The sequence below is a fragment of the Capra hircus genome, chromosome 7, assembly GCF_001704415.2.
Source record: "Capra hircus breed San Clemente chromosome 7, ASM170441v1, whole genome shotgun sequence".
In the NCBI taxonomy this organism is placed as follows: domain Eukaryota; kingdom Metazoa; phylum Chordata; class Mammalia; order Artiodactyla; family Bovidae; genus Capra; species Capra hircus.
Window position 1 is genome coordinate 93,004,638 of NC_030814.1, and position 26,584 is coordinate 93,031,221.

Sequence of the window (26,584 nt, forward strand, 5' to 3'; positions counted from 1 at the left end):
GTCTCCAGATCTCCAGAGTTCTAATTATTCCCTCCAGATCCCCAAGTGGCCTTATTCATTTATATTCCAAGTTTAGACCTAGGCGACAAGGGGGTTTGGGCTTCGCAAGTGGCATTAGTGGTAAAGAACCTCCCTGCTAGTTCAAGAGACTTAAGAAATGCAGGTTTGACCCCTGGGTTGGGAAGATCTTCTGAAGGAAGGCATGGCAACCCACTCCAGTGTTCTTGCTTGGAGAATCCCATGGACAGCGGAGCCTGGAGGGCTACAGTCCATAGGGTGGCAAAGAGTCAAACAGTACTGAGTGATGACTACAGCTACTACTAACCTTGCTCCTAGGAGCCATTATGCTATAATCATCCTTGCAGAACCTTGCTTATTTCCCAGAATTGGAGTTGTTGAGTCAAAAGACAGGTAGAAATGAAAGGGTTTTGATAAACATCGACCACCTACCTTCTAAATTTTGTGACCATCCAAAATAAATCCTCATGGGGCTTATTTATCCCAGGAATCCTTGTCAGATCCTGCTTGGGAGTGCTCCTAAGGTTGTCATTCCTGGAACCTCAACTGCTATGGGAAGCAGGTCCCTGTTGCTACTCTCTGGTGAGTAGAACAAAGAATTCTCCCCACCCTCCAGTACCCTGGATACCCCAGCTTTGGTTGCTTTCCCGAATTTGGCACTTTCTCCAGAAATTCCTGTGTGTGTGTCCTACTCCAAACTCTGATACCAAGTCTCTTAATTGCTCTCCTCCAAAGCAGAACTGGGACAAAAACTTGGGTTCAATTAATTTAGGCTTCCCAGATGGGGCTAGTGGTAAAGAACATGCCTGCCAATGCAGGAGACATAAGAGATGTGGGTTTGATCCCTCAGTGGGGAAGATCCCCTGGAGAAGGGCATGGCAACCCACTCCAGTATTCTTGCCTGAAGAATCTCATGGACAGAGGATCCTGGTGGGCTATGGTCCATAGGGTCCCAAAGAGTCGGACACAACTGAAGTGACTGAGCACAAACACACGTTTGGGAAGGAATCCCAGGAAGGCTTTAGGATCCTTTGGGAAGGGAAGCCAAAGAGGGAAGAGAGAAGAGTGGCGGTGAGGGGTTAGCGCTGTGGGTAACTGGCACTCCAGTCCTGCTGGGTATCCTTTCAGTATGTAATGTGCCTTAGAAGGGCAAGGAAGCGGGATTATGTGTCCTCCAGTCCTCCTCCCGTGCTTCTTGATGCCCTTCATGGGCTGCAGAAAAACATCCTTTTACAGAAGGATACAGTAAGTTATCTGCTTACTGTGCAACCCCTTCCTGGGTAGGCTTAGGGGGCATGGCAAACATCTAACATGCCGACTGACCACTATGTGGGTCCAAACTTGGAGGATCATTGCTTAGCATATTATAGTAACTGTAACCTACCCACCTGTCTGCTCTGAGATTTAGGGACTTCAAGATAATAAAAAATACCATTGGAGGAATCAAACGCAGTTTAAGGCTAAGCAGTTTGTAAGCAGTTCTTAGAGGCAAGCACATGATGGCCATTACTTTATGACAGAAGTGAACATATTTTTTCTTTCTATAAAGATCCAGGTAATCACTATTCCCAGCTTTGGGGGCCATTTTGATCTCTGTCTTAATGCCTCAACTCCTTGCTGCTTTATAAAAGCAGCCACAGAGTGGGACAGATCTTTTGGAATTTGTCTAGTGGGGTTTTCATAAAACTGCACTGGAAATCCCCCTACAAAAAAAAAGTAAATAAATAAATAAAAGCAGCCACCGACCCTTCGTGAACTGATGGGCACTGTCGTGTTCCAATAACGTGTTCCAATAAAGCTTGATTTATAGACATAGGAATGTGAATTTCAGGTAATGTTAGCATTCCATGCATGCAATATATTCTCCTTGATTAAAAAAAAATTTAAAAACAACTAAAAACTTGGCAACCCACTCCAATACTCTTGCCTGGAAAATCCCATGGATGGAGGAGCCTAGTAGGCGGCAGTCCATGGGGTCACTAGGAGTCGGACACAACTGAGCGACTTCACATTCAATTTTCACTTTCATGCATTGGAGAAGAAAATGGCAACCCACTTCAGTATTCTTGCCTGGGGAATCCCAGGGACGGGAGAGCCTGGTGGGCTGCCATCTATGGGGTCGCACAGAGTCGGACACAACTGAAGTGACTTAGCAGTAGCAGCAAAAACAATTCTTAGCTCATGGGCTGCACAAAACCAGGCAGAGGTCTGCATTTGGCCCAAGGCCATAGTTGGCTGACCCCTGCCCTATGGTCATATTTCTTCTTTATGTGTCAAAAATGCATTCACAAGGAAAATGCAGAGGCTTGAGGGGTTTTGTTTTCTGTTTTTTGGTTTTTTTCGGCTGTGCTGGATCTTCATTACTGCTTGCAGACTACTTTCTAGTATGGTGCACAGGCTTCTCATTGCAGGGGCTTCTCTTGTTGTAGAGTACTGGCTCTAGGGTGCACGGGCTTCAGTAGTTGTGGCACACTGGCTTAGTTGCCCCATGGCATGTGGGATCTTCCCGGACCAAGATCGACCCTATGTCCCGTGCATTGGCAGGTAGATTCTTGACCACTGAGCCACCTGGGATGCTCAATGAAGTATCTACAAAAGCCCCAAAATGATGGGATTCCGAGAGCTTCTGGGTTGGTGAACACATGGAGATTTGAGGAAAGTGGTGCCGAGAGGGCACGGAATCCCCACTCACTTCTTCATACCTTGCCCAGTGTATATCTTCCATTTGGCTCTTTCTGAGATATATTCTTCTATGTGTGCATGCCAAGTCATTTCAGTCGTGTCCAACTGTGACCCCATGGACCACAACCTGCCAGACACTTCTGTCCACGGGATTCTCCAGGCAAGAATACTGGAGTGGGTTTCCTTGCCCTTCCAGGAATCTTTCCACCCCAGGGAAACCCGTGTCTCTTATGTCTCCTGCATTGGCAAGCAGGTTCTTTACCACTAGTGCCACCTGGGATGCCTAATACCCTTCTACAATAAACTGGTAATCCAGTAAGCAAATGATTTCTCTGAGTTCTGCGAGCTGCTCTAGCAAATTAATCGAATCCAAAGAGGGAGTCATTGGAATATCCAATCCATAGCCAGTTGGTCAGAAGCCCAGGGGACAACTTGGAATTGTGATGGGCATCTGAAGTCTTTGGGACTGAGCCCTTAACCTGGGATACCTGGTACTCTTTCTGGGGAGTTAGTGCCAGAACTGAGTTGAGAGGGACAAATTCAGAGGTTGGGATTGACATATACACACTACTCTATATAAAATAGATAGAGGAATTCCCTATTCCAGTGGTTAGGGCTCTGCATTTCCACTGCAGGGAGCACAGGTCTGATCTTTGGGATCCCAGGTGCCATGCTGCATTACAAAAATAAAAAGTAGGTAACTAATAAGGACCTATTTTAGGCTTCCCAGGTAGCATTAGAGGTAAAGAATCCACCTGGCAATGCAGGAGACATAAGCGATGTGGGTTTGATCCCTGGGTGGGGAAAATCCTTGGAGAAGGGCATGGCAACCCACTCCAGTATTCTTGCCTGGGGAATCCCATGGACAGAGAAGCAGGGTGGGTCCATAGGGTCACAAAGAGTTGGACACAACTGAAGCAACTTAGCATAGCACAAGGACCTATTTTATAGCACAGGAAACTCTTCTCAATACTCTGTAATGATCTATATGAGGAAAAAAATCTAAAAAAGAGGTGGGGGAAAAGAAAAAGAAAGAACTGAGTTTAATTATAGGATACCCAGCTGGTTTCAGAGGATTGCTTATAGTGGGAACTCCCGTCGTCCCCCACACACACTGGACTTGGGTGTAGAGTCTCTGATAGCTGTAATCAGTACTGTATGATGCCCTTCTGTGACATTAGTGTTTATAGCCAGTCTAGAAGAATCTACAGTGAAGCTAGCACAAGTATGACTTGACAAGAGGAGACAAAGATGCCGACTCACTCAGGCTTCAGCCAAGCAGAGCCTCAGGGCATCTCCCATCTGCTTTATCTCTGCCCTCCTTCTTCTAGGTCTCAGCGTCCTCCTGGCTCCGTCAGGATTGGAAGCAAAGGAGGCTGGAGGTGAGTGCATTGCTATTGTTCAGTTGCTCAGTCATATCCTACTCTTGGCGATCCTATGGACCGCAGAGCACCAGGCTTCTTTGTCCTTCACTATCATTGCAAATGCTTCATACTTCAACGAGAAAAGAGACACCTTGATTTGTTTTTGTAGTTGCATACATGAACCTCACTTTTCTACACTATTTGCTTGTTGGTTATCCTCCTTGTGTTTCCTTTTTCCAGCCCTCAGTTGTTGTTTTTCAGTCACTAAATTATGTTTGACTCTGCAACCCCATGGACTGCAGCACACCAGGCCTCCCTGTCCTTCACCATCTCCCGGAAGTTGCTCAAACTCATGTGCATTGAGTCAGTGATGCCATACAACCATCTCATCCTCTCTCAACACCTTCTCCTCCTGCCCTCAATCTTTCCCAGCATCAAGATCATTTCTAATGACTCAACTCTTCACATCAGGTGGCCACCGGATTGGAGCTTCAGCTTCAGCATCAGCTCTTCCACTCAATATTCAGGGTGGATTTCCTTAAGGATCAACTGGTTTGATCTCCTCGAGAGAATCTCAAGAGTCTTCTCCAGCACACCAGCCCCCAATAGTGAAGTTGCTCAGTCGTGTCTGACTCTTTGTGACCCCGTGGACTGTAGCCTATCAGGCTCCTCCGACTAGCCCCCAGAACATGTAGCCAAAAACGGCTTAATTGTTGCAGTTTTTTTGTTGTTGGTGTTAACTATTCTGGTTAGCTGATTCATATCTAGAATGAGAAGCTGGTTTATTTTTAATCCACTGACTCAGTCAGTCCATCACTGTTTGAGGAAACTAGTCCTTGGGGAAGAAGACCTTGAAAACCAGCATGTGCTGTGCAAAAAGGATGCTAGTGGTCAGAGAGAGCCCTCAGTAAGGAAACACAGGTGCTGAAACATGGAAGTTCTACTGACGAGCAAAAGTGGTATTGGTGGCAGAGGTGGGGAGTGGGTGGGGCGTGCTGAGCATCTATGCTCAGCAATAGGATGGCTTCCAAAAGGAAGCCAGTAAGCTATTCCCAAGAGGAGGTTCTTGAGACTGCAGCATGTGGTACTTCATAGGTGCTCAATGAATATTTCTTGAATGAAATGAATGAGCAAGCAAATGAATGGATTCTATGTTCCTTGCAGTTTCCTGTCCTCCGTGCCCAGAAAATGCTAACTGCCTCAGTGGCACCTGTGTTTGCAAAGATGGATTTCAGTTTGTGTCTCAGAAGTGGTTCTTGAAGTCCGTTCAGAAATGTGAAGGTAAAGAAGTCCGCATTCATCTTGGCATTTGAAAGGAACAGGGGCAACCCTCTTGGTCTCAAATACTGTGTCACCTAGTGGTGCTGGTACTGCAATGGTACAATGATATTACAAAATAGAAAATATCAGCACTGCCTCAATATCCCTATAGAAGTCCCCAGACCTTGCCTTCTTTTCACGTGCATCCTAATGCTGGCTTCAGTTCAGTTCAGTTCAGTTCAGTCGCTCAGGTATGTCCGACTCTTTGCGACCCCATGAATCGCAGCATGCCAGGCCTCCTTGTTCATCACCATCTCCCAGAGTTCACTCAGACTCACGTCCATCAAGTCCATGATGCCATCCAGCCATCTCATCCTCAGTCGTCCCCTTCTCCTCCTGCCCCCAATCCCTCCCAGCATCAGGGTCTTTTCAATGAGTCAACCCTTCTCATGAGATGGCCAAAGTACTGGAGTTTCAGCTTTAGCATCATTCCTTCCAAAGAAATCCCAGGGCTGATCTCCTTCAGAATGGACTGGTTGGATCTCCTTGCAATCCAAGGGACTCTCAAGAGTCTTCTCCAACACCACAGTTCAAAAGCATCAAATCTTCGGTGCTCAGCCTTCTTCACAGTCTAACTCTCGCATCCATGCATGACCACAGGAAAAACCATAGCCTTGACTAGATGGACCTTAGTCGGCAAAGTAATGTCTCTGCTTTTGAATATACTATCTAGGTTGGTCATAACTTTTCTTCCAAGGAGTAAGCGTCCTTTAATTTCATGGCTGCAGTCACCATCTGCAGTGATTTTGGAGCCCCCAAAAATAAAGTCTGACACTGTTTCCACTGTTTCCCCATCTATTTCCCATGAAGTGATAGGACCGGACGCCATGATCTTCATTTTCTGAATGTTGAGCTTTAAGCCAACTTTTTCGCTCTCCTCTTTCGCTTTCATCAAGAGGCTTTTTAGCTCCTCTTCACTTTCTGCCATAAGGGTGGTGTCATCTGCATATCTGAGGTTATTGATATTTCTCCCGGCAATCTTGATTCCAGCTTGTGTTTCTTCCAGTCCAGCGTTTCTCATGATGGACTCTGCATAGAAGTTAAATAAGCAGGGTGACAATATACAGCCTTGACATACTCCTTTTCCTATTTGGAACCAGTCTGTTGTTCCATGTCCACTTCTAACTGTTGCTTCCTGACATGCATACAGATTTCTCAAGAGGCAGGTTAGGTGGTCTGGTATTCCCATCTCTTTCAGAATTTTCCACAGTTGAATGTGATCCACACAGTCAAAGGCTTTGGCATAGTCAATAAAGCAGAAATAGATGTTTTTCTGGAACTCTCTTGCTTTTTCCATGATCCAGTGGATGCTGGCAATTTGATCTCTGGTTCCTCTGCCTTTTCTAAAACCAGCTTGAACATCAGGGAGTTCACGGTTCATGTATTGCTGAAAGTCTGGCTTGGAGAATTTTGAGCATTACTTTACTAGCATGTGAGATGAGTGCAATTGTGCGGTAGTTCAAACCCCTTATGATTATACAGTGGAAGTGAGAAATAGATTTAAGGGCCTAGATCTGATAGATAGAGTGCCTGATGAACTATGGAATGAGGTTCGTGACATTGTACAGGAGACAGGGATCAAGACCGTCCCCATGAAAAGAAATGCAAAAAAGCAAAATGGCTGTCTGGGGAGGCCTTACAAATAGCTGTGAAAAGAAGAGAGGCAAAAAGCAAAGGAGGAAAGCAAAGATATAAGCATCTGAATGCAGAGTTCCAAAGAATAGCAAGAAGAGATAAGAAAGCCTTCTTCAGCAATCAATGCAAAGAAATAGAGGAAATCAACAGAATGGGAAAGACCAGAGATCTCTTCAAGAAAATTAGAGACACCAAGGGAACATTTCATGCAAAGATGGGCTCCATAAAGGACAGAACTGATCTGGACCTAACAGAAGCAGAACATATTAAGAAGAGGTGGCAAGAATACACAGAAGAACTGTACAAAAAAGATCTTCATGACCCAGATAATCATGATGATGTGATCACTAATCTAGAGCCAGACATCTTGGAATGTGAAGTCAGGTGGGCCTTGGAAAGCATCACTATGAACAAAGCTAGTGGAGGTGATGGGACTCCAGTTGAGCTGTTTCAGATCCTGAAAGATGATGCTGTGAAAGTGCTGCACTCAATATGCCAGCAAATTTGGAAAACTCAGCAGTGGCCACAGGATTGGAAAAGGTCAGTTTTCATTTCAATTCCAAAGAAAGGCAATGCCAAAGAATGCTCAAACTCCCACACAATTGCACTCATCTCACATGCTAGTAAAGTAATGCTCAAAATTCTCCGATGCTGGCTTAGTGAGCCCTGATATTGGCTTGGTTTTTCTTCAGAGAAAAGTGGAGTTCTCAGGTCCCTGGACTCTTAAAGTCTCAAGCACTGGTGATTTTTCTTTTTTTGGGCGGGGGGCAGTTTCTGAGGATTCCACAAGGGCAGGGAGAATTTCTTTTGTTTATAACTCAATACATAGGAAAAAGAACAATATCACATGGCAGATGCCCAACAAATAAGTGTTCCCCAAAGGAACAAATGAATAAACTCTCTCATCACTCAGCATCTTTTGTGATGTGGTTCCATCTTAGCTTTTCAGTTTCACTTTTCACTGCTCTCATCAGCTCTGGCCAAATCTCTTTTTCATTTCTACAAATTCTAAAGGTCAATCTAAATGCCAAGGGAAATACCACTCCTGAATCCTAATTGCTGGAACTGGTTAACTGTTTGATGGCACTGTCATGTCGATTCATGAGGTGAAACAGAAAATAGTAGACTATTTAAGATGTATTTATTCCTTTTTAACCTCATTTTACTGTGGCAAATGTATAAATTACAGTTTACCGTGTTGCTCAGTTGTGTCCAACTCTTTGGGACCCCATGGACTGTAGCCCACCAGGCTCTTCTGTTCATGGGATTTCCCAGGCAAGAGTATTATTGTGTGTTGCCATTTCTTCCTCCAGGGGATCCTCCTGACCCAGGGATCAAACCCACGTCTCCTGTCTCCTGCATAGGCAGGCAGATTCTTTACCACTGAGGCACTTGGGAAGCTCTACCAGCTCTACCATATCTACCATCCAACCACAGAACTTTTTCATCATCTCAAATGGAAACTTTGTACCCATTAAACGCTAAATTCCCATTCCTACTCCTCCCCCAGCCCTTGGCAACCACCATCCTACCTTCTATCTCTGTTAATTTGACTCCTTTCAGTTCAGTTCAGTTCAGTTCAGTCGCTCAGTCGTGTCCGACTCTTTGCGACCCCATGAATTGCAGCACACCAGACCTCCTTGTTCATCACCATCTCCTGGAGTTCACTCAAACTCACGTCCATCGAGTCCGTGATGCCATCCAGCCATCTCATCCTCTGTCGTCCCCTTCTCCTCCTGCCCCCAATCCCTCCCAGCATCAGAGTCTTTTCCAATGAGTCAACTCTTCTCATGAGGTGGCCAAAGTACTGGAGTTTCAGCTTTAGCATCATTCCTTCCAAAGAACACCCAGGACCAATCTCCTTTAGAATGGACTGGTTGGATCTCCTTGCAGTCCAAGGGACTCTCAGGAGTCTTCTCCAACACCACAGTTCAAAAGCATCAATTCTTCAGCGCTCAGCTTTCTTCACCCAGTCCAACTCGCACATCCATACATGACTACTGGAAAAACCATAGCCTTACTAGACCGACCTTTATTGACTCCTTTAGGGCCCTCCTATAAGTGGAATCATATGATAATGTATTTATTTATTTGTTTAAATTGTTTTTCAATTATAGTAAAATATGTATAACGCAATTTACCATTTTAATCAGTTACTGTTATTCACTGTTATTCATTGACTATTTTGTTATTGTACTTCACTGTTACTTAGTAAATTCACACTGTTGTGCAACCATTGCTGACTTTCATCTCCAGAACGTTTTTCATCTTGCAGAACTGAAACTCTTTCCCAGTTAAACATTAACTTCCCTCTTCTCTTCCCCTAGCCCCTGGTACCCACCATTCTACATTCTATCTTGGAATCATATAATATTGGATGTGTTTTTTTTAGATGTTTTATTTTGAAACAGTTTGAGACTTAAAGAAAAACTGCAAAACAGTTCAATGAATTCTGTAGAGCTTTTACTCAGTTCGCTAAGGTCAGCTAATGATATGACGACCATCATACAGTGAGCAAAATCAGAGGATGAATAATAGTACAATAATATCAACTAGACAAGAGACTTTATACAAGTTTTACCAGTTCTCCCCCTAAAATCCACCCCCTTTTTTTTCTGTTCTAAGAGCCATTTCAGGGTCTCACATTGCATTTAGTCATCTCAGTCCTGCCTCATCTAATCTGTGACAGATTCTTAATCCTTCCTTGTCTTCTGTGATCTTGATCCTTTTGATAGGACATCAGAGAAGGCCTTCTGAACTTTATTTCACTCAACAGTGCATCCTAGAAATTACTTTGGCTTTATAAAGTAACTTCAGGAGAATTGTCATCTCTATACTGAATCATCTTAACCAAGGACAGATGTTCTGGGTATATTTATAAGTGATGTTGGGTGGTAGAGATCTCATGGGCAAGGGAAAACAATATGGTTTTATGAGAATAAAAAAGTGATATTGTCTAATGATATTTTCTCTTGATTCACAGATATTGATGAGTGTGCAACAGGGCTGGCAAAGTGCAAGCAGAAAGCATATTGCAGAAATGGAATTGGAAATTACTACTGCAGCTGTGTCCCACATTATCCTCTCTTCAACTGGGTGGCTAGTATATTTACAATTAATCATGCAGAATGTTATGGTGAGAATCTCCAAGTACTCCAGTAATCAAATACTCCACCATGAAAAAGAAGACAGGAGAAGATCCCTTGAGAGTTTCACCAATTTCAGGCTAGGGTAACAGGGTAGAGATCTGTCCTGGTCCTCACCCTTCAATCCGTTGTTGTCCTTGGTAACCATTTCCTGGAAGATTTCACTCAAGCCCATGGCAACAGTCACCATCTCCAAGTAGATACCTTTGTTGTTGTTCAGTCATGTCCGACTCTTTGCGACCCCATGGACTGCAGCACACCAGACTTCCCTGTCCTTCACTATATCCCTGAGTTTGCTCAAACTTAGGTCCATTGAGTCAGTGATGCCATCCAACCATCTCCTCCTCTGTCATCCCCTTCTCCTCCCGCCTTCAATCTTTCCCGGCATAAGGGTCTTTTCCAATGAGTCAGCATTTCACATCAGGTGGTCAGTGTCCCTTAAAATACAATGCTAGGTAGACAACAACTGATTGTTATTATCTCAGTTAACACCTGTTTCTTTGGGAAGGGTTTCCCACACCCCAAACGTGGTCTTTTCCTGTATACTGCCAAAGTGTCTCATCCTATGTATTAATATGTTGGACTCATAATCACTCAATTATTTGCTTGGCAACTTTGCCATAGGCTTCAGACTCCACAAGGGAGCATATTTTGTCTCTCTTTTTAAAAAACTGAAGTATAGTTGCTTTACAATGGTGTGTTAGTATCTGCTGTACAATGAAGTGACTCAGCTCTGTCTATACACATTCCTCACACCCCCCTCCATTCCACCAATCCAGGTTATCGCGGAGCACTGAGCTGAGCTCCCTACACTGTACTGCATGTTCCCACCGGCTATCAGTTTTACACACGATAGTGTATTTAGGTCAGTCCCAGTCTCCCAGTTCATCTCAGTCCCTCTACCCCTTCAGTGTTCACATGTCTGTTCTCTATTTCTGCCCTGCAAACAGACTCATCCATAAATTTTTCTAGATTCCGCCTAAATGCGTTAATATACAGTATTTGTTTTTCTCTTTTTGACTTACCTTACTCTGTATGACAGACTCTAGGTCCACCAATGTCTCTACCAATGACCCAATTTCATTCTTTTTGTTGGTTTGTTTTGTTTCTTCTACTTATTTATTATTATTTAATATTTAAATTTTATATTTAATCTGAAAATGGATTTTATCTTAATTCTTATTTTTGTTCACTTTAAAGAAATTATTGTTTTCTAGATTCCACTGTTTCTGATGAGATGTTAGCTATCAGTCTAATTGGTTTTCACTTGAATATAATCTTTTTTTCTCTTTGTCTTTGATTTTCAGCAGATTTTTTTGAGGTTTTTAAAAAATTTATTTTGTTTTAATTGAAGGATAATTGCTTTACAGAATTGTGTTGTTTTCTGTCAAATCTCAACATAAATCAGCCATAGGTATATATATATATATCCCCTCCATTTTGAACCTCCCTCCCATCTTCCTCCCCATCCTACCCCTAACCCCTCTAGGTTGATACAAAGCCCCTGTTTGACTTTCCTGAGCCATACATTAAATTCCTGTTGGCTATCTATTTTACATATGGTAATGTAAGTTCCCATGTTACCCTTCCCATCCATCTCACCCTCTCCTCCCCGTTCCCCATGTCTGTTCTCTATGTCTGTTTCTCCATCATTGTCTTGTAAATAAATTCTTCAGTACCATTTTTCTAGATTCCATATATATGCATTAGAATACAATATTATCTTTCTCTTTCTGACTCACTTCACTCTGTATAATAGGTTCTAGGTTCATCCACCTCATCAGAACTGACTCAAAGGCATTCCTTTTTACGGCTGAGTAATATTCCATTGTGTATATGTACCACAACTTTTTTTATCCATTCATCTGTCGATGGACATCTAGGTTGCTTCTATGTTCTAGCTATTATAAATACAGCTGCAGTGAACATTGGGGTACTTGTGTCTTTTTGAATTATGGTTTTCTTAGGATCTGTGCTCAAGGGTGGGATTGCTGGGTCATATGGTAGTTCTATTTTTAGCTTTTTAAAGAACCTCCCATACTGTTCTCCATAGTGGCTATATCAATTCACGTTCCCATTAGCAGTGAAAGATCTTGGCATCTGTCTCTTTATTCACCTAAGTTTATAAGATTTAGGCTCCTTCTTTTTCTTTTAATTTAAATTCATTTATTTTAATTGGAGGCTAATTACTTTTAGTAGATGCTCCATAAACACCACTGCCTGAATTTTTTAATGAGAAACCCCACCCTAATTCCCTTTGAAAATTCTACCTTGGAAGAGATTTGGGAATTCTTAGAATGAAATTAGGATGCTATTTGAGTGCAGAAGGAAACACTCAACTTGAATGTGATTGGAAGAAAGATCTATGTTAGAGTGTGTTATTCCCCATATTTCATTTGACTGTTACTTTTCTTTCTCAGAGGATGCCAATAATGAGACACAAGTACCAGGGGACATTTGGGTAAGTAAGGTGCAGCCTAGGTTTGAAAAACAATCAGTCTTACCATACCTTTCTCCTGCTCAAATACTACCATGGCTCTCTATGACTTTAGTTATTATTCAGTTTCCAGGTCGTGTCTGACTCTTTGCAGCTCCGTGGACTGCAGCATGCCAGGCTCTCCTGTCCTTCACTAACTCCTGGAGTTCTCTCAAATTCATGTTTGTTGAGTCAGTGATGTTATCTAACCATCTCATCCTCTATTGCCTCTTCTTCTTTTGCCTTCAATCTTTCCCAGTATCAGAGTCTTTTCCATTGAGTTGGCTCTTTGCATCAGGTGGTCTTCCAATGAATATTCAGGGTTGACTTCCTTTAAGATTGACTGGTTTGATCTCCTTGCTGTCCAAAGGACTCTCAAGAATTTTCTCCAGTAACACGGTTCGAAGGTATCAACTCTTTGGTGCTATGCCTTCTTTATGGTCCAGCTTTCACATCCGTGCATGACTACTGGAAAGACCATACGTAGTCTTGACTACATGGATATTTGTCAGCAAAGTGATGTCTTTGCTTTTTAACATACTGCCTAGGTTTGTCATAGCTTTCCTGCCAAGATGCAATCGTCTTCTAATTTCATGGCTGCAGTGACCATCAGCAGTGATTGTACAGCCCAAGAAGAGGAAATCTGTTACTTGCCCTTCTGTTTACCATGAAGTGATGGGACTGGAGGACATGATCTTAGTTTGTTTTAATGATGAGTTTTAAGCCAGCTTTTTCACTCTTCTCCTTCACTCTCATCAAGAGGCTGGCTCACTCAACCACACTTTTTTTTAAAAATTTAAATTTATTTATTTTAATTGGAGGCTAATTACTTTACAATATTGTCTTGGGTTTAAGATACATTGACATGAATCTGCCACAGGTGTAAACATGTTCCCAATCCTGAACCCCCCTCCCACCTCCCTCCCCATACCATCCCTCTGGGTCATCCCAGTGCACCAGCCCCAAGCATCTTGTAGCCTGCATCCAACCTAGACTGGCAATTCATTTCTTATATGATATTATACATGTTTCAATGCCATTCTCCCAAATCATCCCACCCTCTCCCTCTCCCACAGAGTCCAAAAGACTGTTCTATACATCTGTGTCTCTTTTGCTGTCTTGTATACAGGGTTATCATTACCATCTTTCTAAATTCCATATATATGTGTTAGTATACTGTATTGGTGTTTTTCTTTCTGGCTTACTTCACTCTGTATAATCAGCTCCAGATTCATCTACCTCATTAGAACTGATTCAAATGTATTCTTTTTAATGGCTGAGTAATACTCCATTGTGTATATGTACCACAGCTTTCTTATCCATTCATCTGCTGATGGACATCTAGGTTGCTTCCATGTCCTGGCTATTATAAACAGTGCTGCGATGAACATTGGGGTACACGTGTCTCTTTCAGTTCTGGTTTCCTTGGTGTGTATGCCCAGCAGTGGGATTGCTGGGTCGTGAGAGTTGGACTGTGAAGAAGGCTGAGCACCGAAGAATTGATGCTTTTGAACTGTGGTGTTGGAGAAGACTCTTGAGAGTCCCTTGGACTGCAAGGAGATCCAACCAGTCCATTCTGAAGGAGATCAGTCCTGGGATTTCTTTGGAAGGAATGATGCTAAAGCTGAAGCTCCAGTACTTTGGCCACCTCATGCAAAGAGTTGACTCACTGGAAAAGACTCTGATGCTGGGAGGGATTGGGGGCAGGAGGAGAAGGGGACGACTGAAGATGAGATGGCTGGATGGCATCACAGACTCAATGGACGTGAGTCTGAGTGAACTCCGGGAGATGGTGATGGACAGGGAGGCCTGGCATGCTGCGATTCATGGGGTCACAAAGAGTCGGACACGACTGAGTGACTGAAATGAACTGAACTGAACTGAAGGCAGTTCTATTTCCAGTTTTTTTAAGGAATCTCCACACTGTTCTCCATAGTGGTGTACTAGTTTGCATTCCCACCAACAGTGTAAGAGAGTTCCCTTTTTGCCACAGCCTCTCCAGCATTTATTGCTTGTAGACTTTTGGATCACAGCCATTCTGACTGGCATGAAATGGTACTTCATTGTGGTTTTGATTTGCATTTTTCTGTTAATGACTGATGTTGAGCATCTTTTCATGTGTTTGTTCGCCATATGTATGTCTTCTTTGGAGAAATGTCTGTTTAGTTCTTTGGCCCATCTTTTGATTGGGTCATTTATTTTTCTGGTATTGAGCTGCAGGAGTTGCTTGTATATTTTTGAGATTAGTTGTTTGTCAGTTGCTTCATTTGCTATTATTTTCTCCCATTCTGAAGACTGTCTTTTCACCTTGCTTATAGTTTCCTTTGTTGTGCAGAAGCTTTTAATTTTAATTAGATTCCATTTGTTTATTTTTGCTTTTATTTCCAGTATTCTGGGAGGTGGGTCATAGAGGATCCTGCTGTAGTTTATGTCGGAGAGTGTTTTGCCTATGTTCTCCTCTAGGAGTTTTATAGTTTCTGGTCTTACATTTAGATCTTTAATCCATCTTGAGTTTATTTTTGTGTATGGTGTTAGAAAGTGTTCTAGTTTCATTCTTTTACAAGTGGTTGACCAGTTTTCCCAGCACCACTTGTTAAAGGGATTGTCTTTAATTTATTGTATATTCTTGCCTCATTTGTCGAAGATAAGGTGTCCATAGGTGTGTGGATTTATCTCTGGGCTTTCTATTTTGTTCCATTGATCTATATTTCTGTCTTTGTGCCAGTACCATACTGTCAACCACACTTATGTATATTCCTGCTTTTCAAAATTTCAATAACCATCTACCTAATTACTTTTATTTCTTTGAAAGGAAACTCTGAGGAACAATGGAAGCAAAAACTACATTGCAAAACAGGTGACCCAACTACTTCAACATGTAGAATTGACCATATGGAATCAGAGTTTTGTTTCTCCAGGAAAACATGAAAATCCTGTATTTGACATAGGTAAGAAACATTAAGCATTAGTTTTAAGACCAGAAAATTTTGTGAAAGTCATCTTTCATCAGACCTTGTGTTAATATGTTCACATATCATGACCAGAGTTCACTTAAGTGATTTTTCCCAAGTGCAGAAGATCGCTCCCAGGTGACTATTCCTTTGGAAAAGCTTTATTTTTTTCTTGTTAAAAATTTAAAAATTGAATTATAGTTGATTTATATTATTGTGTTAGTTTCATGTATATAGCATAGGAGAGCTTCCCAGGTGGCACTAGTGGTAAAAAACCCACCTGCCAATGCGGGCGACATAACAGATGTGGGTTCAACTCCTGAGTCGGGTAGATTCCCTCGAGGAGGGCATGGCAACCCACTCCAGTATTACTGCCTGGAGAATCCCATGAACAGAGGAGCCTGGCTTCAGTCCATGGGATTGCAAAGAGTCAGACATGACTGAATTGACAGCATGCCCACATGCATGTATAGCATAGTGATTCAGTACTTTTGCAGATTGCATTCCATTGTAGATTATAATGAGATATTGGGTATAATTTCATGTGCTATTCAGTAAATCTCTGTTGCTTATCTATTTTATATAATTGTAGTTTGTACCTGTTAATCCCATAGTCCTATTTTATCCCTCCCCACTGCCTCTCCCCTTTGGTAACCATAAATTTGTTTTCTGTGTCTGTGAATCTGTTTCTATTCTGTACATACACTCATTTGTATTATTTTTTTAGATTCCACATGTAAGTGTTTTCTATTGTATTTGTCTTTCTATGACATTTTATTAAGTATTATATTCTCTAGGTCCATTCATATTGCAGCAAATGGCAATATTTCATTCTTTTTAATGGCTGAGTAATATTTCAATATGTACCATATTTTCCTAAGTCAATCATCTGTTGATGGGCACTTAGGTTGCTACCATGTCTTGGCTATTGTGCATAGTCCTGCTGTGAACACCGGGGTGAATGAATCTTTTCAAATTAGAGTGTTTGTTTTTTCTGGATCAATGCCCAGGAGTAGAATTCCTGGATCATATGGTAGCTCTATTTCTAGTTTGTTTTTTTAAATGAAAACTCTATTTCTTGGAAAACTTTTAAATGCTTAGCTTCCCTTGCTTAAAAATATTAGTTCTCCTTTCCCCAGGCGCCCCATTACACATTGTTTAAAGAAAACTTTTCCCTTTAAATATTCTGTGGTAAAGGCTGAGCTTGCCTAGTTTAGTGCCAGCTCTGGGAAGCATGACATAGAGCTCTTCCCTTGAGTTGTGTGACCTATAGGTGTTGCCTATACTTTTGACACTTCATCTCCACCAGGCAGAAATGTTAGGGGAGGACCAAATGGTCTACCTTGCATGCAGTAAATAAAATGACTAGTAACAGATCTGTCAAAGAAGGGAGTTGTTAGCAAGTTTTTTAGGCATGAGAACTGAGCAAAGTAGGACTCACTTTCCTAATGTTTCCAGTTTATGAAACCAAGAAGTGCAATGAGACAAGTGAGAAGACTGTTCTAGAAGCTGGAAACAACACGATGAATATCGACTGCCCAAATGCTTTCAAAGGAACCACAAGAGGTACTGTGTCTAAGATGACCTATACTCTTGACCTGTAACTTCTAGGCACTGTTATCTCATTTCTAGGTGATGGAGCCAAGCTTCCAAAGCATTCAAGGTAAGAAGACTCTTCTGGCAGAATTAAAAGATCTGCCTTGATCACTAACCAGGCAATTTTGAGGACACAGTTTGTATGGACTTTGTGATACACACGGAGGTTCAAACAGGGATTCCTTGACTTAGCTCCTTAAAAGGGATGGGCTGGTGCATGCTCAGTTTCATGTGCTGATCCAAAAAGCTTACTCTTTAAAAAAAACTTTATTTTTTAAGTGAAGTCCCTGGTGGCTCAGCTGTAAAGAATCTACCTGCAATGCGGGAGACCTGGGTTCGATCCCTGGGTTGGGAAGATCCCCTGGAGAAGGGAAAGGCTATCCACTCCAGTAGTCTGGCCTGGAGAATTCCATGGACTATATAGTCCATGGGGTTGCAAAGAGTCAGACACAACTGAATGAGTTTCACTTTTGTAGTTGATTTACAATGTCATGCCAGTCTCTGCTATCTAGTGAAGTGACTCAGATAATACATTTCTCTTTCTTTTTAAAATATTCTTTTCCATTATGGTTTATCACAAGATATAGACTAGAGCTCCCTGTGTTGTAACAGTAGAGCCTTGTCGTTTGCCTGTCCTCTATATAGCAGTTTGTGTCTCCTCGCTCATCCCACACTCCCAGTCCTTCCCTCCCCCATCTGACTCCCCATGGCAAGCTCAAGTGTGTTCTCCCTGTCTGCGAGTCTGTTTCCATTTTGTAGATAGGTTAGTTTGTGCCATATTTTAGATTCCACATGTAAGTGATATCATATGGCATATCTGTCTCTCTTTCTCACTCACTTCATTTAGTACGATAATCTCTAGGTCCATCCTTGTTACTGCATATGGCATCATTTCATTCTTTTTTTGGCCGAGTAATAGTCCATTGTATATACATACCACATCTTCTTTACCTGTTCCTCTGTTGATGGACATTTTGGCTGTTTCCATGCTTTGATTATTGTGAACACTGCTGCTATGAACATAGGGGTACATGTACCTTTTTGAATTATAGCTTTAGCAAGAAATATGCCCAAGAGTGGAACTGTTGGATTGTATATTGGTTTTTTGAGGAACTGCCACACCATTTTCCATAGTGGATGCACCAATTTACATTCCCACCTAATGTAGTGTAAAAGTGTTTCCTCAGAGAAGCTCACTCTTGATGGTGGCACATGAGTTGTCTCAAACATTCTTTCCCTTGAGAAGCATTTTATACTCTCTCTATTCTGCTAGCCTACAAGTCGGCAAACTTTTTCTGTAAGAACACAAGAGGACAAATATTTCTGGTTTGGGGGCCAGATGATTTTTGTTTTATCTACTGAACTCTTGACATTGTAGTGTGAAAGCAGCCATAGGTGATATGTAAATGAAGGGACATGGCTGTGTGCCAATAAAACTTTATTTACAAAAACAGGTGGTAGGCTGGATTTGATCCCCAGGCCATAATTTGACATCCCTGCTTTATTCTATCATTTTATTTAAGTCTCTGCATCACATCCACACTAAACCCTTTCTAATTTATTTTTTTGTTTGTTGTCTATCTCTCCCATGACATCATCTCCCTGATGGCAGGGACTCTGCCCATTTTGTTCCCTGTTGTGTTGCAATGCCTGGAACACTGTCCAGTACACAGTAGATGCTCAGTAAACATGTGACAAGTGAATGAATGAATGCATGCATGAAAAGTCTTTCGAAGAGAAAGACCCAGTTACCTGGAGAGAGTGAAGTACTTGTTCCTATGATTCTTCCAGAAAATTCCTGGCTACTGGTTAATCTTCACTGTTTACTGTGAGCTACAGAAGAGAGAAGGGAGAGGGGAAAACATCTAAAAATGAGTTGTTTTTTTTTTTCAACCATTCACTCCTTTTAAAATTTTTATTTTTTATTTATTTTCGGTTGTGCTGGGTCTTGGTTACTGCTTGCGGGCTTTCTCTAGTTGCAGTGCTCAGTGTTTCTGATTGTGGTGGCTTTCTCATGCATCCAGCCTCCATGGGATGCATGGGCTTCAGTAGTCCTGATTCACAGGCTCTAGAGCACAGGCTCAGTGGTTGTGACTTAATTGCTCTGCAGCATGTAGACTCTTCCAGGACTAGGGATTAAACCCATTTCCTCTGCAATGGCAGGTGATTCTTATCCACTGGACCACCAGAGAAGTCCAGTTGATTTTTTAGATCGAGTGATATAGGTGGTAAGTGGTTTGGGGTGAAATTGGGATGGTGGCACATGAATGATCGCAGTTTAGGAAACTGTGTCATACTGTGCATTTAACTTCTATGACTTAAATTCTTCTAGCATGAAAAGGGAAAGGGAAGAGGGTGGGAGGGAGACAGAGAGAGAAAGAGAAAAAGAGAGAGAGAGGCTGAGAAAGAGAGGTAGGAGGAGGGAGTGAAGGAAGGATGAGAGAATGAATTAAATAGGATGGGCCATCCTGTCTACTTTTCCATTAAATTAGATACCCAAAAGTCAGCTTGAGATGGAAGATGGGAATTATTTGGAATATTTTTAAAATTAATTTTTGTTGGAGTATAGTTGCTTTATAATGTTGTGTTAGTTTCTACCATACAGCAGAGTGACTCTGTCATGTGTATACACATATCCCCTCTTTTTTGGATTTCCTCCCCATTTAGGTCAGCACAGAGCATTGAGCAGAGTTCCCTAGCTATACAATAGGTTCCCATTTGCCGGGGTCCAGCCCTGGTGGATCCAAGGAATTGGAAGCGGGGACGGAGTCAGCGTCCTAGGAAAGAATTTATTTAATTACAGATATAAAAAGAGATTAGAAAAGGATAGTGTAGTAGGAAGTATTAGTGGAGAAAAGAGGCTGAATAACTTGGTTTACGCAGAAAACCAATAAAACACCGAGATAAGGAGTTTGCACCACCTACGTAGGCCACTGGCGCCCGCTTAAATAGCAGAGGGTGCCCCGCCTTGGGCTCCCTCTCGCATGGGTCTTAGAAGCCAGGGCAAAATTAGTAGGCTTGATGAGCCTCCACACTCCAGATGGGAATTCAGCCAGAAAAGAAGAGAACGAGAAAAGACCACACGGGGGAAACCAGTCTTTCCGGGAACTGGTCCGTTTCTTTATTTTCCAGGTCCACTTTTATACTTTTAGTTATACATAGAGATAAATGCAAGAAACAGAGTCACACAGGGTCAGCTCCTCCGACCCTTATCTAAAGACAGTGTCCTCAGCATATCTTTGTTCTTACAAGGGTCTTACCTTTGTTCACAATATCTTCTGGTCTGGAGACCAATTAACATTTTATGGCCCCACCTTTCTTTCTATTGATAAAGGTTAATCGATCAGAAAACTTGTTTTCCCTTAAGATCTACTTAGTCTTAAGACAGTGATAAAGTTACATTTTTACATAGCAAGGACACAATGATTTATAACAAAGAAAGAGGAATACAGTGATCTATAACAAAAGAGAAAATTCATTAACTCAAAAGCCTAATATTGCTAACATCAAAACTACTATATTTCTTTTTCTACATTCCAATTACATTGATTAACATACTCCCAGGTGCCTAAGGATATGGAGGCCTGGCGGCAATCATTAGCTCCACAATGAAACCCTTCACCAACATGATTTTTATCTTTAGAAAAACCCTATGCTAACTAAGACTTTGAAAATACTCCAAACTCTCTGTGCTGTTTATGGTTGAGAGGTTGTAAACAATCATGTACGTAGTAGCAAGAGTGTGGATAATCCTGTCACACAAGCTAGTCTGCCAGCAGAGAGGTTTGACCTGAGACACTCCTTTTATATGCAGGAGACTATTATCTGGAGCTCTAAGTTAATTTTCCAGAGAAAGGTGGTTGGGGATAGCCCCTGTTAATGTCAGAAGAGTAGGTGAAAGCATAATGCAGTAAGGCAGGCAGACTCTGGTTTGGGGGCAGATGCAAGAGCAGATCCAGCGAGGCTCGCTTAAGGCCCGACTCGCCTTTGCCTGTCGGGCCCCTTAACCTCATGACCTTTGCCACGGGCGGGACTCCTCGTGCTGGCTCCTGGCACCATTAGTTATGCATTTTATAGAGAGTGTTGATGGTGTATGGGGCTTCCCAGGTGCTGCAGTGGTTAAGAATTCACCCACCAGTGCAGGAGATGCAAGAGGTGTGGTTCAGTCCCTGGGTTGGGAAAACACCCTGGAGTAGGAAATGGCAACCGCCTCCAGTGTTCTTGCTAGGAAAATTCCATGGACAGAGGAGCCTGGTGGGCTACAGTTCATAGGGCTGCAAAGAGTTGGACAAGACTGAGCAACTGAGCACACACGCAACAGCGATATATGTCAATCCCAATCTCCTGTTCATCCAGCGCCCCACTTCCCCCTTTGGTATCTATACATTTGTTGCCTAGGTCTGTGTCTCTGTCTCTGTCTCTGTCATCTGTACCATTTTTTCTGGATTCCACATATGTGTGTTAATATACAATATTTGTTTTCTCTTTCTGGCTCACTTCACTTTGTATGACAGTCTCTAGGTCCATCCATGTCCCAACTTCATTTCATTTTAAAGTTGAGTAGTATTCCACTGTACATACACACCACATCTTCTCCATCCATTCCTTTGTTGATGGACATCTAGGTTGCCTCCATCCCTTGGCCACCATCGACAGAGTACAGGAATGCATATGAGGGGGTCATTATCTATTCAGAAACATTTGATTTCTTCATCCCACATGAGTTCCAGGCTTCCCAGGTGGTGCTAGTGGTGAAGAACCTGCCTGCCAATGCAGGAGATGTAAGAGATGGGGGTTTGATCCCTGGGTCAGAAAGATCCCCTGGAGAAGAAAATGGTAACCCACTCCAGTATTCTTGCCTGGAGAATCCCATGGACAGAGGAGCCTGGCAGGTTACAGTCCATGGGGTCGCAGAGAGTTGGACGTGACTGAACACACACAGGCACATGTGTGAACACACACACACACACACGCACACCTGAGTTTCACCTTCTGGAGACAAACATCTTGCCTTATGATTCTCCTTTTGTTGTCTAATGTTCATACATAAATATTTTACAACACATCGATAGAATATTTTGCACATATATCCCTTATAATGTGTGATACATTAAACTATATATTACATATACAGAATGATAATCCTTAAGCCACATGTAATGTATTGATTGGGCAATGGAAAAGACTTCCAAGTGCAATTTTGACTTTATATAACCCTTACAACCCTCACACAGAACACTAATGTACCAATTCCCCAACCTCTAGATACCCTAGAAAACGTGACTTTTCTTCCATTTTCTCAGATAGGAGTGCAGTGGCGCTTATCACTTATCTATCTCTTGGGAGTGTTATAAATGGATCCTTTTTCAGTGATAGAAGAGGGATAAAAGAAGTCAACCTGAACTCTCAAGTGATAAGTGGCTCCATTGGTGTGAAGGAAAAAGTTGATCTATCTAAACCTGTGTTCCTGACCTTCCAACATACTCAGGTGAGCAAAATCTCGGCTTTACGTTGAACAGGTGAATTATCAGTCCAGGCAGGAAACTGAATTCAACTCTGATCACTCAGAGTTAAGAGAACTAACAAATGTTGAGGCACTCAGAAATGACAAATGTGGGACAGCTAGTATCACACTTAAGCATAAAAAGGCAATGGGGGAAAAAAGCACTGGGGGGATGAGCATTGCCCAGTGAAGGCTGCAGGTATACAGGAAGATTGCCCATTGGAGATGGAGGCAATTTGCAGCAGAAAAGCAGTACAGAAGAAATACCAGAGCTGCCTCTTCTCCCTCTCATCCATTTCTCTCATTGGTCTTATCAATGACAAACAACCTGGGGAAAACAGTGCATAACAGTCAGTCCCAGAGATAACCAGAGAAGGACAGAATAAATGAAGAGCAAACCCCACAGTGAAAGCGGGGTATGCAACATTTCCCCACAAGGGTTTCAGAATTTTTCCAATCCAGTTTCCAACCCAGTGCACCTCAATTAACCTATAAAGTTGAAATGATAAAAACCAGAAGATCCACTTTCATGCTTTTCTCTTTCCAGCCAGGTGGTGGGAGGAGAAAATATTTCTGTGTCTACTGGAAAGGATCAAAGGATGGGGGCGGCTGGTCAACGGAGGGCTGCTCTCATTTGGGCAGCAACGATTCTCACACCCAATGCAAGTGCTCCCACCTTTCCAGCTTTGCTGTCCTCATGGCTCTTGCTCCCAAGGTACAACGATTTATGGTCCCTTACAGTGAACTTGATTGTGTCCAGGAAGACTCTCGGAGTCTCAGGGAAAAAAAAAAAACAAAAACAAAACCTCTGAGATAAGGAGTCAAGCAGAAGAAGATTACTTGAGGTAATTCCAGGAAGCATCAGTAAGGGACTGGGAAATGAAATGGGAAAGAGACAGAAGCCAATCAGAGAAGCCAGATGCCAGTTACCACTATGAGTAACTGGGCTTACTTCCCTCTGGGAGATTTTTGGAGTCAGGGTAGAAGACACACCTCAGAGTCATCCTAACTGAATGGCGAGAAAGCTGGGTTATTTATGCACCACCTCCCTTCAGTCATTTGTTGAAAGCTACATCATCGACTCAATGGATATGAATTTGAGCAAATTCCAGGAGATAGCAGAGGACAGAAGAGCTTGGCGTGCTGCAGTCTATGGGGTTGCAAAGAGTCAGACAAGACTTAGTGACTGAACAACAACAACAACAACATCCAGGGTGTATTCATCCTCTTGACATGTCCATGGGCTTGGGCATGTGCAGAGTGTGCTCAAGCTAGCAGAGAAAAAGCCCTCAATCATTGAAAAGTCAGTTGTCAGCCCCTATGGTGGAAAGATCCATGGAGACTTGTTACTCTGGAGGAGTAGAGCTAACCCCCATCACCAAAGCACACCAGAACAAAGGCAACTGACCATCACCCATGTAAAAGCATAGCCCTCTAAACTTCCCAGGTCCCAACCATATCTCAGATAACTCAGATTTAAAGAAATTTACCTAACTTGTTTCCCCATTTATTTTAAACCCCCATTTATTGAGCATTGACTGGAAGATAACACCATATTTCTTATGTAAATGTATAACCTCATTTTGTTAATTTAACAAATTTATATACAAGTATCTTTGTTGTTGTTGTTGAGTCACTAAGTTGTGTCTGACTCTTTGAGACCCTATGGACTACAGCACGTCAGATTCCTCTGTCCTCCACTGTCTCCTGGAGTTTGCTCAAATTTATGTCCATTTATAATCAGTGATGCTATCTAACCAACTCAATGGGCATGAATTTGAGTAAACTACCATATGTCTGATGCCATTCCAGGCATTGTGGATATTACAGAGAACAAAACAGCCTTCATGAGATTATATTTGATTGCCGTCTTGTCCAATAGGATCACCACACGTGGTTATCGAACACGTAAAATGTGACTAGTATGACTGAAGAAACAAATTCTATTCCATTTGAATATATTTAAATTAAGAAATAGTATAAAATATTTTTCCACTAAATACAACTGTGCTTTTTGGTAGGACCACGCTTTACTTTCACTCTTTTAAATATAGCATTTGATTGAGATTCTCAGTAAGTGTTAAGTACACACTGGATTTCAAAGACTGAATACGGAAGAAAAAGAGTACCAACCAATTCATTAATAATTTTTACACTGAATGTAATTTGAACTGATTATATTTTTGTTATGTCATTATATTAATTATATGACATTCAACACATTGAAATTATAGTATTTTGAAAATGTGTACATGAGTGCTAAATTGCTTCAGTCGTATCCGATTCTTTGTGAGTGTAGCCTGTGAACTATAGTCCACCAGGCTCCTCTGACCATGGGATTCTCCAGGCAAGAATACTTGAGTGGGTTGCCATGCCTGTCTCCAGGGGATCTTCCTGACCCAGCGATTGAACCTGCCTGTTACATCTCCTGAATTGGCAGGCAGGTTCTTTACCACTAACACAACCAGGGAAGCCCAATATTTTGAACATGTACTATTAAATCAATTTGACTTGTTTCTTTTGACATTTTCAAAACTATGGGTACTAGAAAATTTTAATACATGGCTCATCTGTTTCTATTTTTCAATGCTGGGCTAGCTCTGTGTGATAAATGCTATAACTGCCCGTATTTTGAAGAGGGAATCACCAAGTCTCAGAGAGATTAGGTCATTTCTTTGGGAGCTGAACTGGAAAGCCCACCTGATGCTCCATCAGGAACATACCAGTAGAGCTGGAATAATAGACTCCTCCTTTGGTGTCTTCTAGGAGGATCCTGTGCTGACCATGATCACCTATGTGGGGCTGAGCCTCTCTCTGCTCTGCCTCCTCCTGGCGGCCCTCACCTTCCTCCTGTGTCGATCCATTCAGAACACCAGCACTACCCTCCACCTGCAGCTCTCCATCTGCCTCTTCCTGGCCCACCTCCTCTTCCTCGTGGGGATTGATCAAACGGAACCTGAGGTAGGTGAATTAACATATTATTTATTTCATGGTCATAATCCAATCTAGCCACTTAGTTTGAAGGAAAGATGGGATGAATGACAATAAACACCAATGATTGTGTAAAGTAAAAAGCAAGAGCTCCCATTTCATCTCTCTGTGTAATTTTGAACATGACTCATAATTTCTTTTTTAAATTTTTCTTTTTCTTTTTTTTTGTATCTTTTTTTTTTAATTTTAAAATCTTTAATTCTTATATGTGTTCCCAAACATGATCCCCCCTCCCACCTCCCTCCCCATAACATCTCTCTGGGTCATCCCCATGCACCAGCCCCAAGCACGCTGTATCCTGCGTCAGACATAGACTGGCGATTCAATTCTTACATGAGAGTATACATGTTAGAATGCCATTCTCCCAAATCATCCCACCCTCTGCCTCTCCCTCTGAGTCCAAAAGTCCGTTATACACATCTGTGTCTTTTTTGCTGTCTTGCATACAGGGTCGTCATTGCCATCTTTCTAAATTCCATATATATGTGTTAGTATACTGTATTGGTGTTTTTCTTTCTGGCTTACTTCACTCTGTATAATCGGCTCCAGTTTCATCCATCTCATCAGAACTGAATTGGAGGCTAATTACTTTACAATATTGTATTGGTTTTGCCATACACTGACGTGAATCTGCCATGGGTGTGCACATGTTCCCCATCCTGAACCCCTCTCCCACTTCCCTCCCTGTACCATCCCTCTGGTCATCCCAGTGCACCAGCCCTGAGCACCCTCTATCATGCATCGAACCTGGACTGGTGATCTGTTTCACATATGATATTATACATGTTTTGATGCCATTCTCCCAAATCATCCCACCCTTGCCTTCTCCCACAGAGTCCAGAAGACTGTTCTATACATCTGTGTCTCTTTTTGCTGTCTCACATACAGGGTTATCATTACCA

General features: G+C 42.2%; 1 protein-coding gene across 1 annotated transcript in view; it reads left to right on the forward strand.

The window, feature by feature from the left end:
• The window catches only part of LOC102178816 (adhesion G protein-coupled receptor E4), a 39,725-nt gene continuing 13,684 nt past the window's right edge, over positions 544-26,584 (forward strand). The window contains exons 1-10 of the mRNA XM_018050973.1: positions 544-600; positions 4,032-4,082; positions 5,229-5,345; positions 10,003-10,155; positions 12,586-12,626; positions 15,454-15,589; positions 17,051-17,158; positions 22,492-22,676; positions 23,239-23,406; positions 25,458-25,652. Coding sequence (XP_017906462.1) covers positions 570-600; positions 4,032-4,082; positions 5,229-5,345; positions 10,003-10,155; positions 12,586-12,626; positions 15,454-15,589; positions 17,051-17,158; positions 22,492-22,676; positions 23,239-23,406; positions 25,458-25,652 — 1,185 coding nt within the window. The 5' untranslated portion in view covers positions 544-569. The remainder of the gene's footprint in view (positions 601-4,031; positions 4,083-5,228; positions 5,346-10,002; positions 10,156-12,585; positions 12,627-15,453; positions 15,590-17,050; positions 17,159-22,491; positions 22,677-23,238; positions 23,407-25,457; positions 25,653-26,584) is intronic.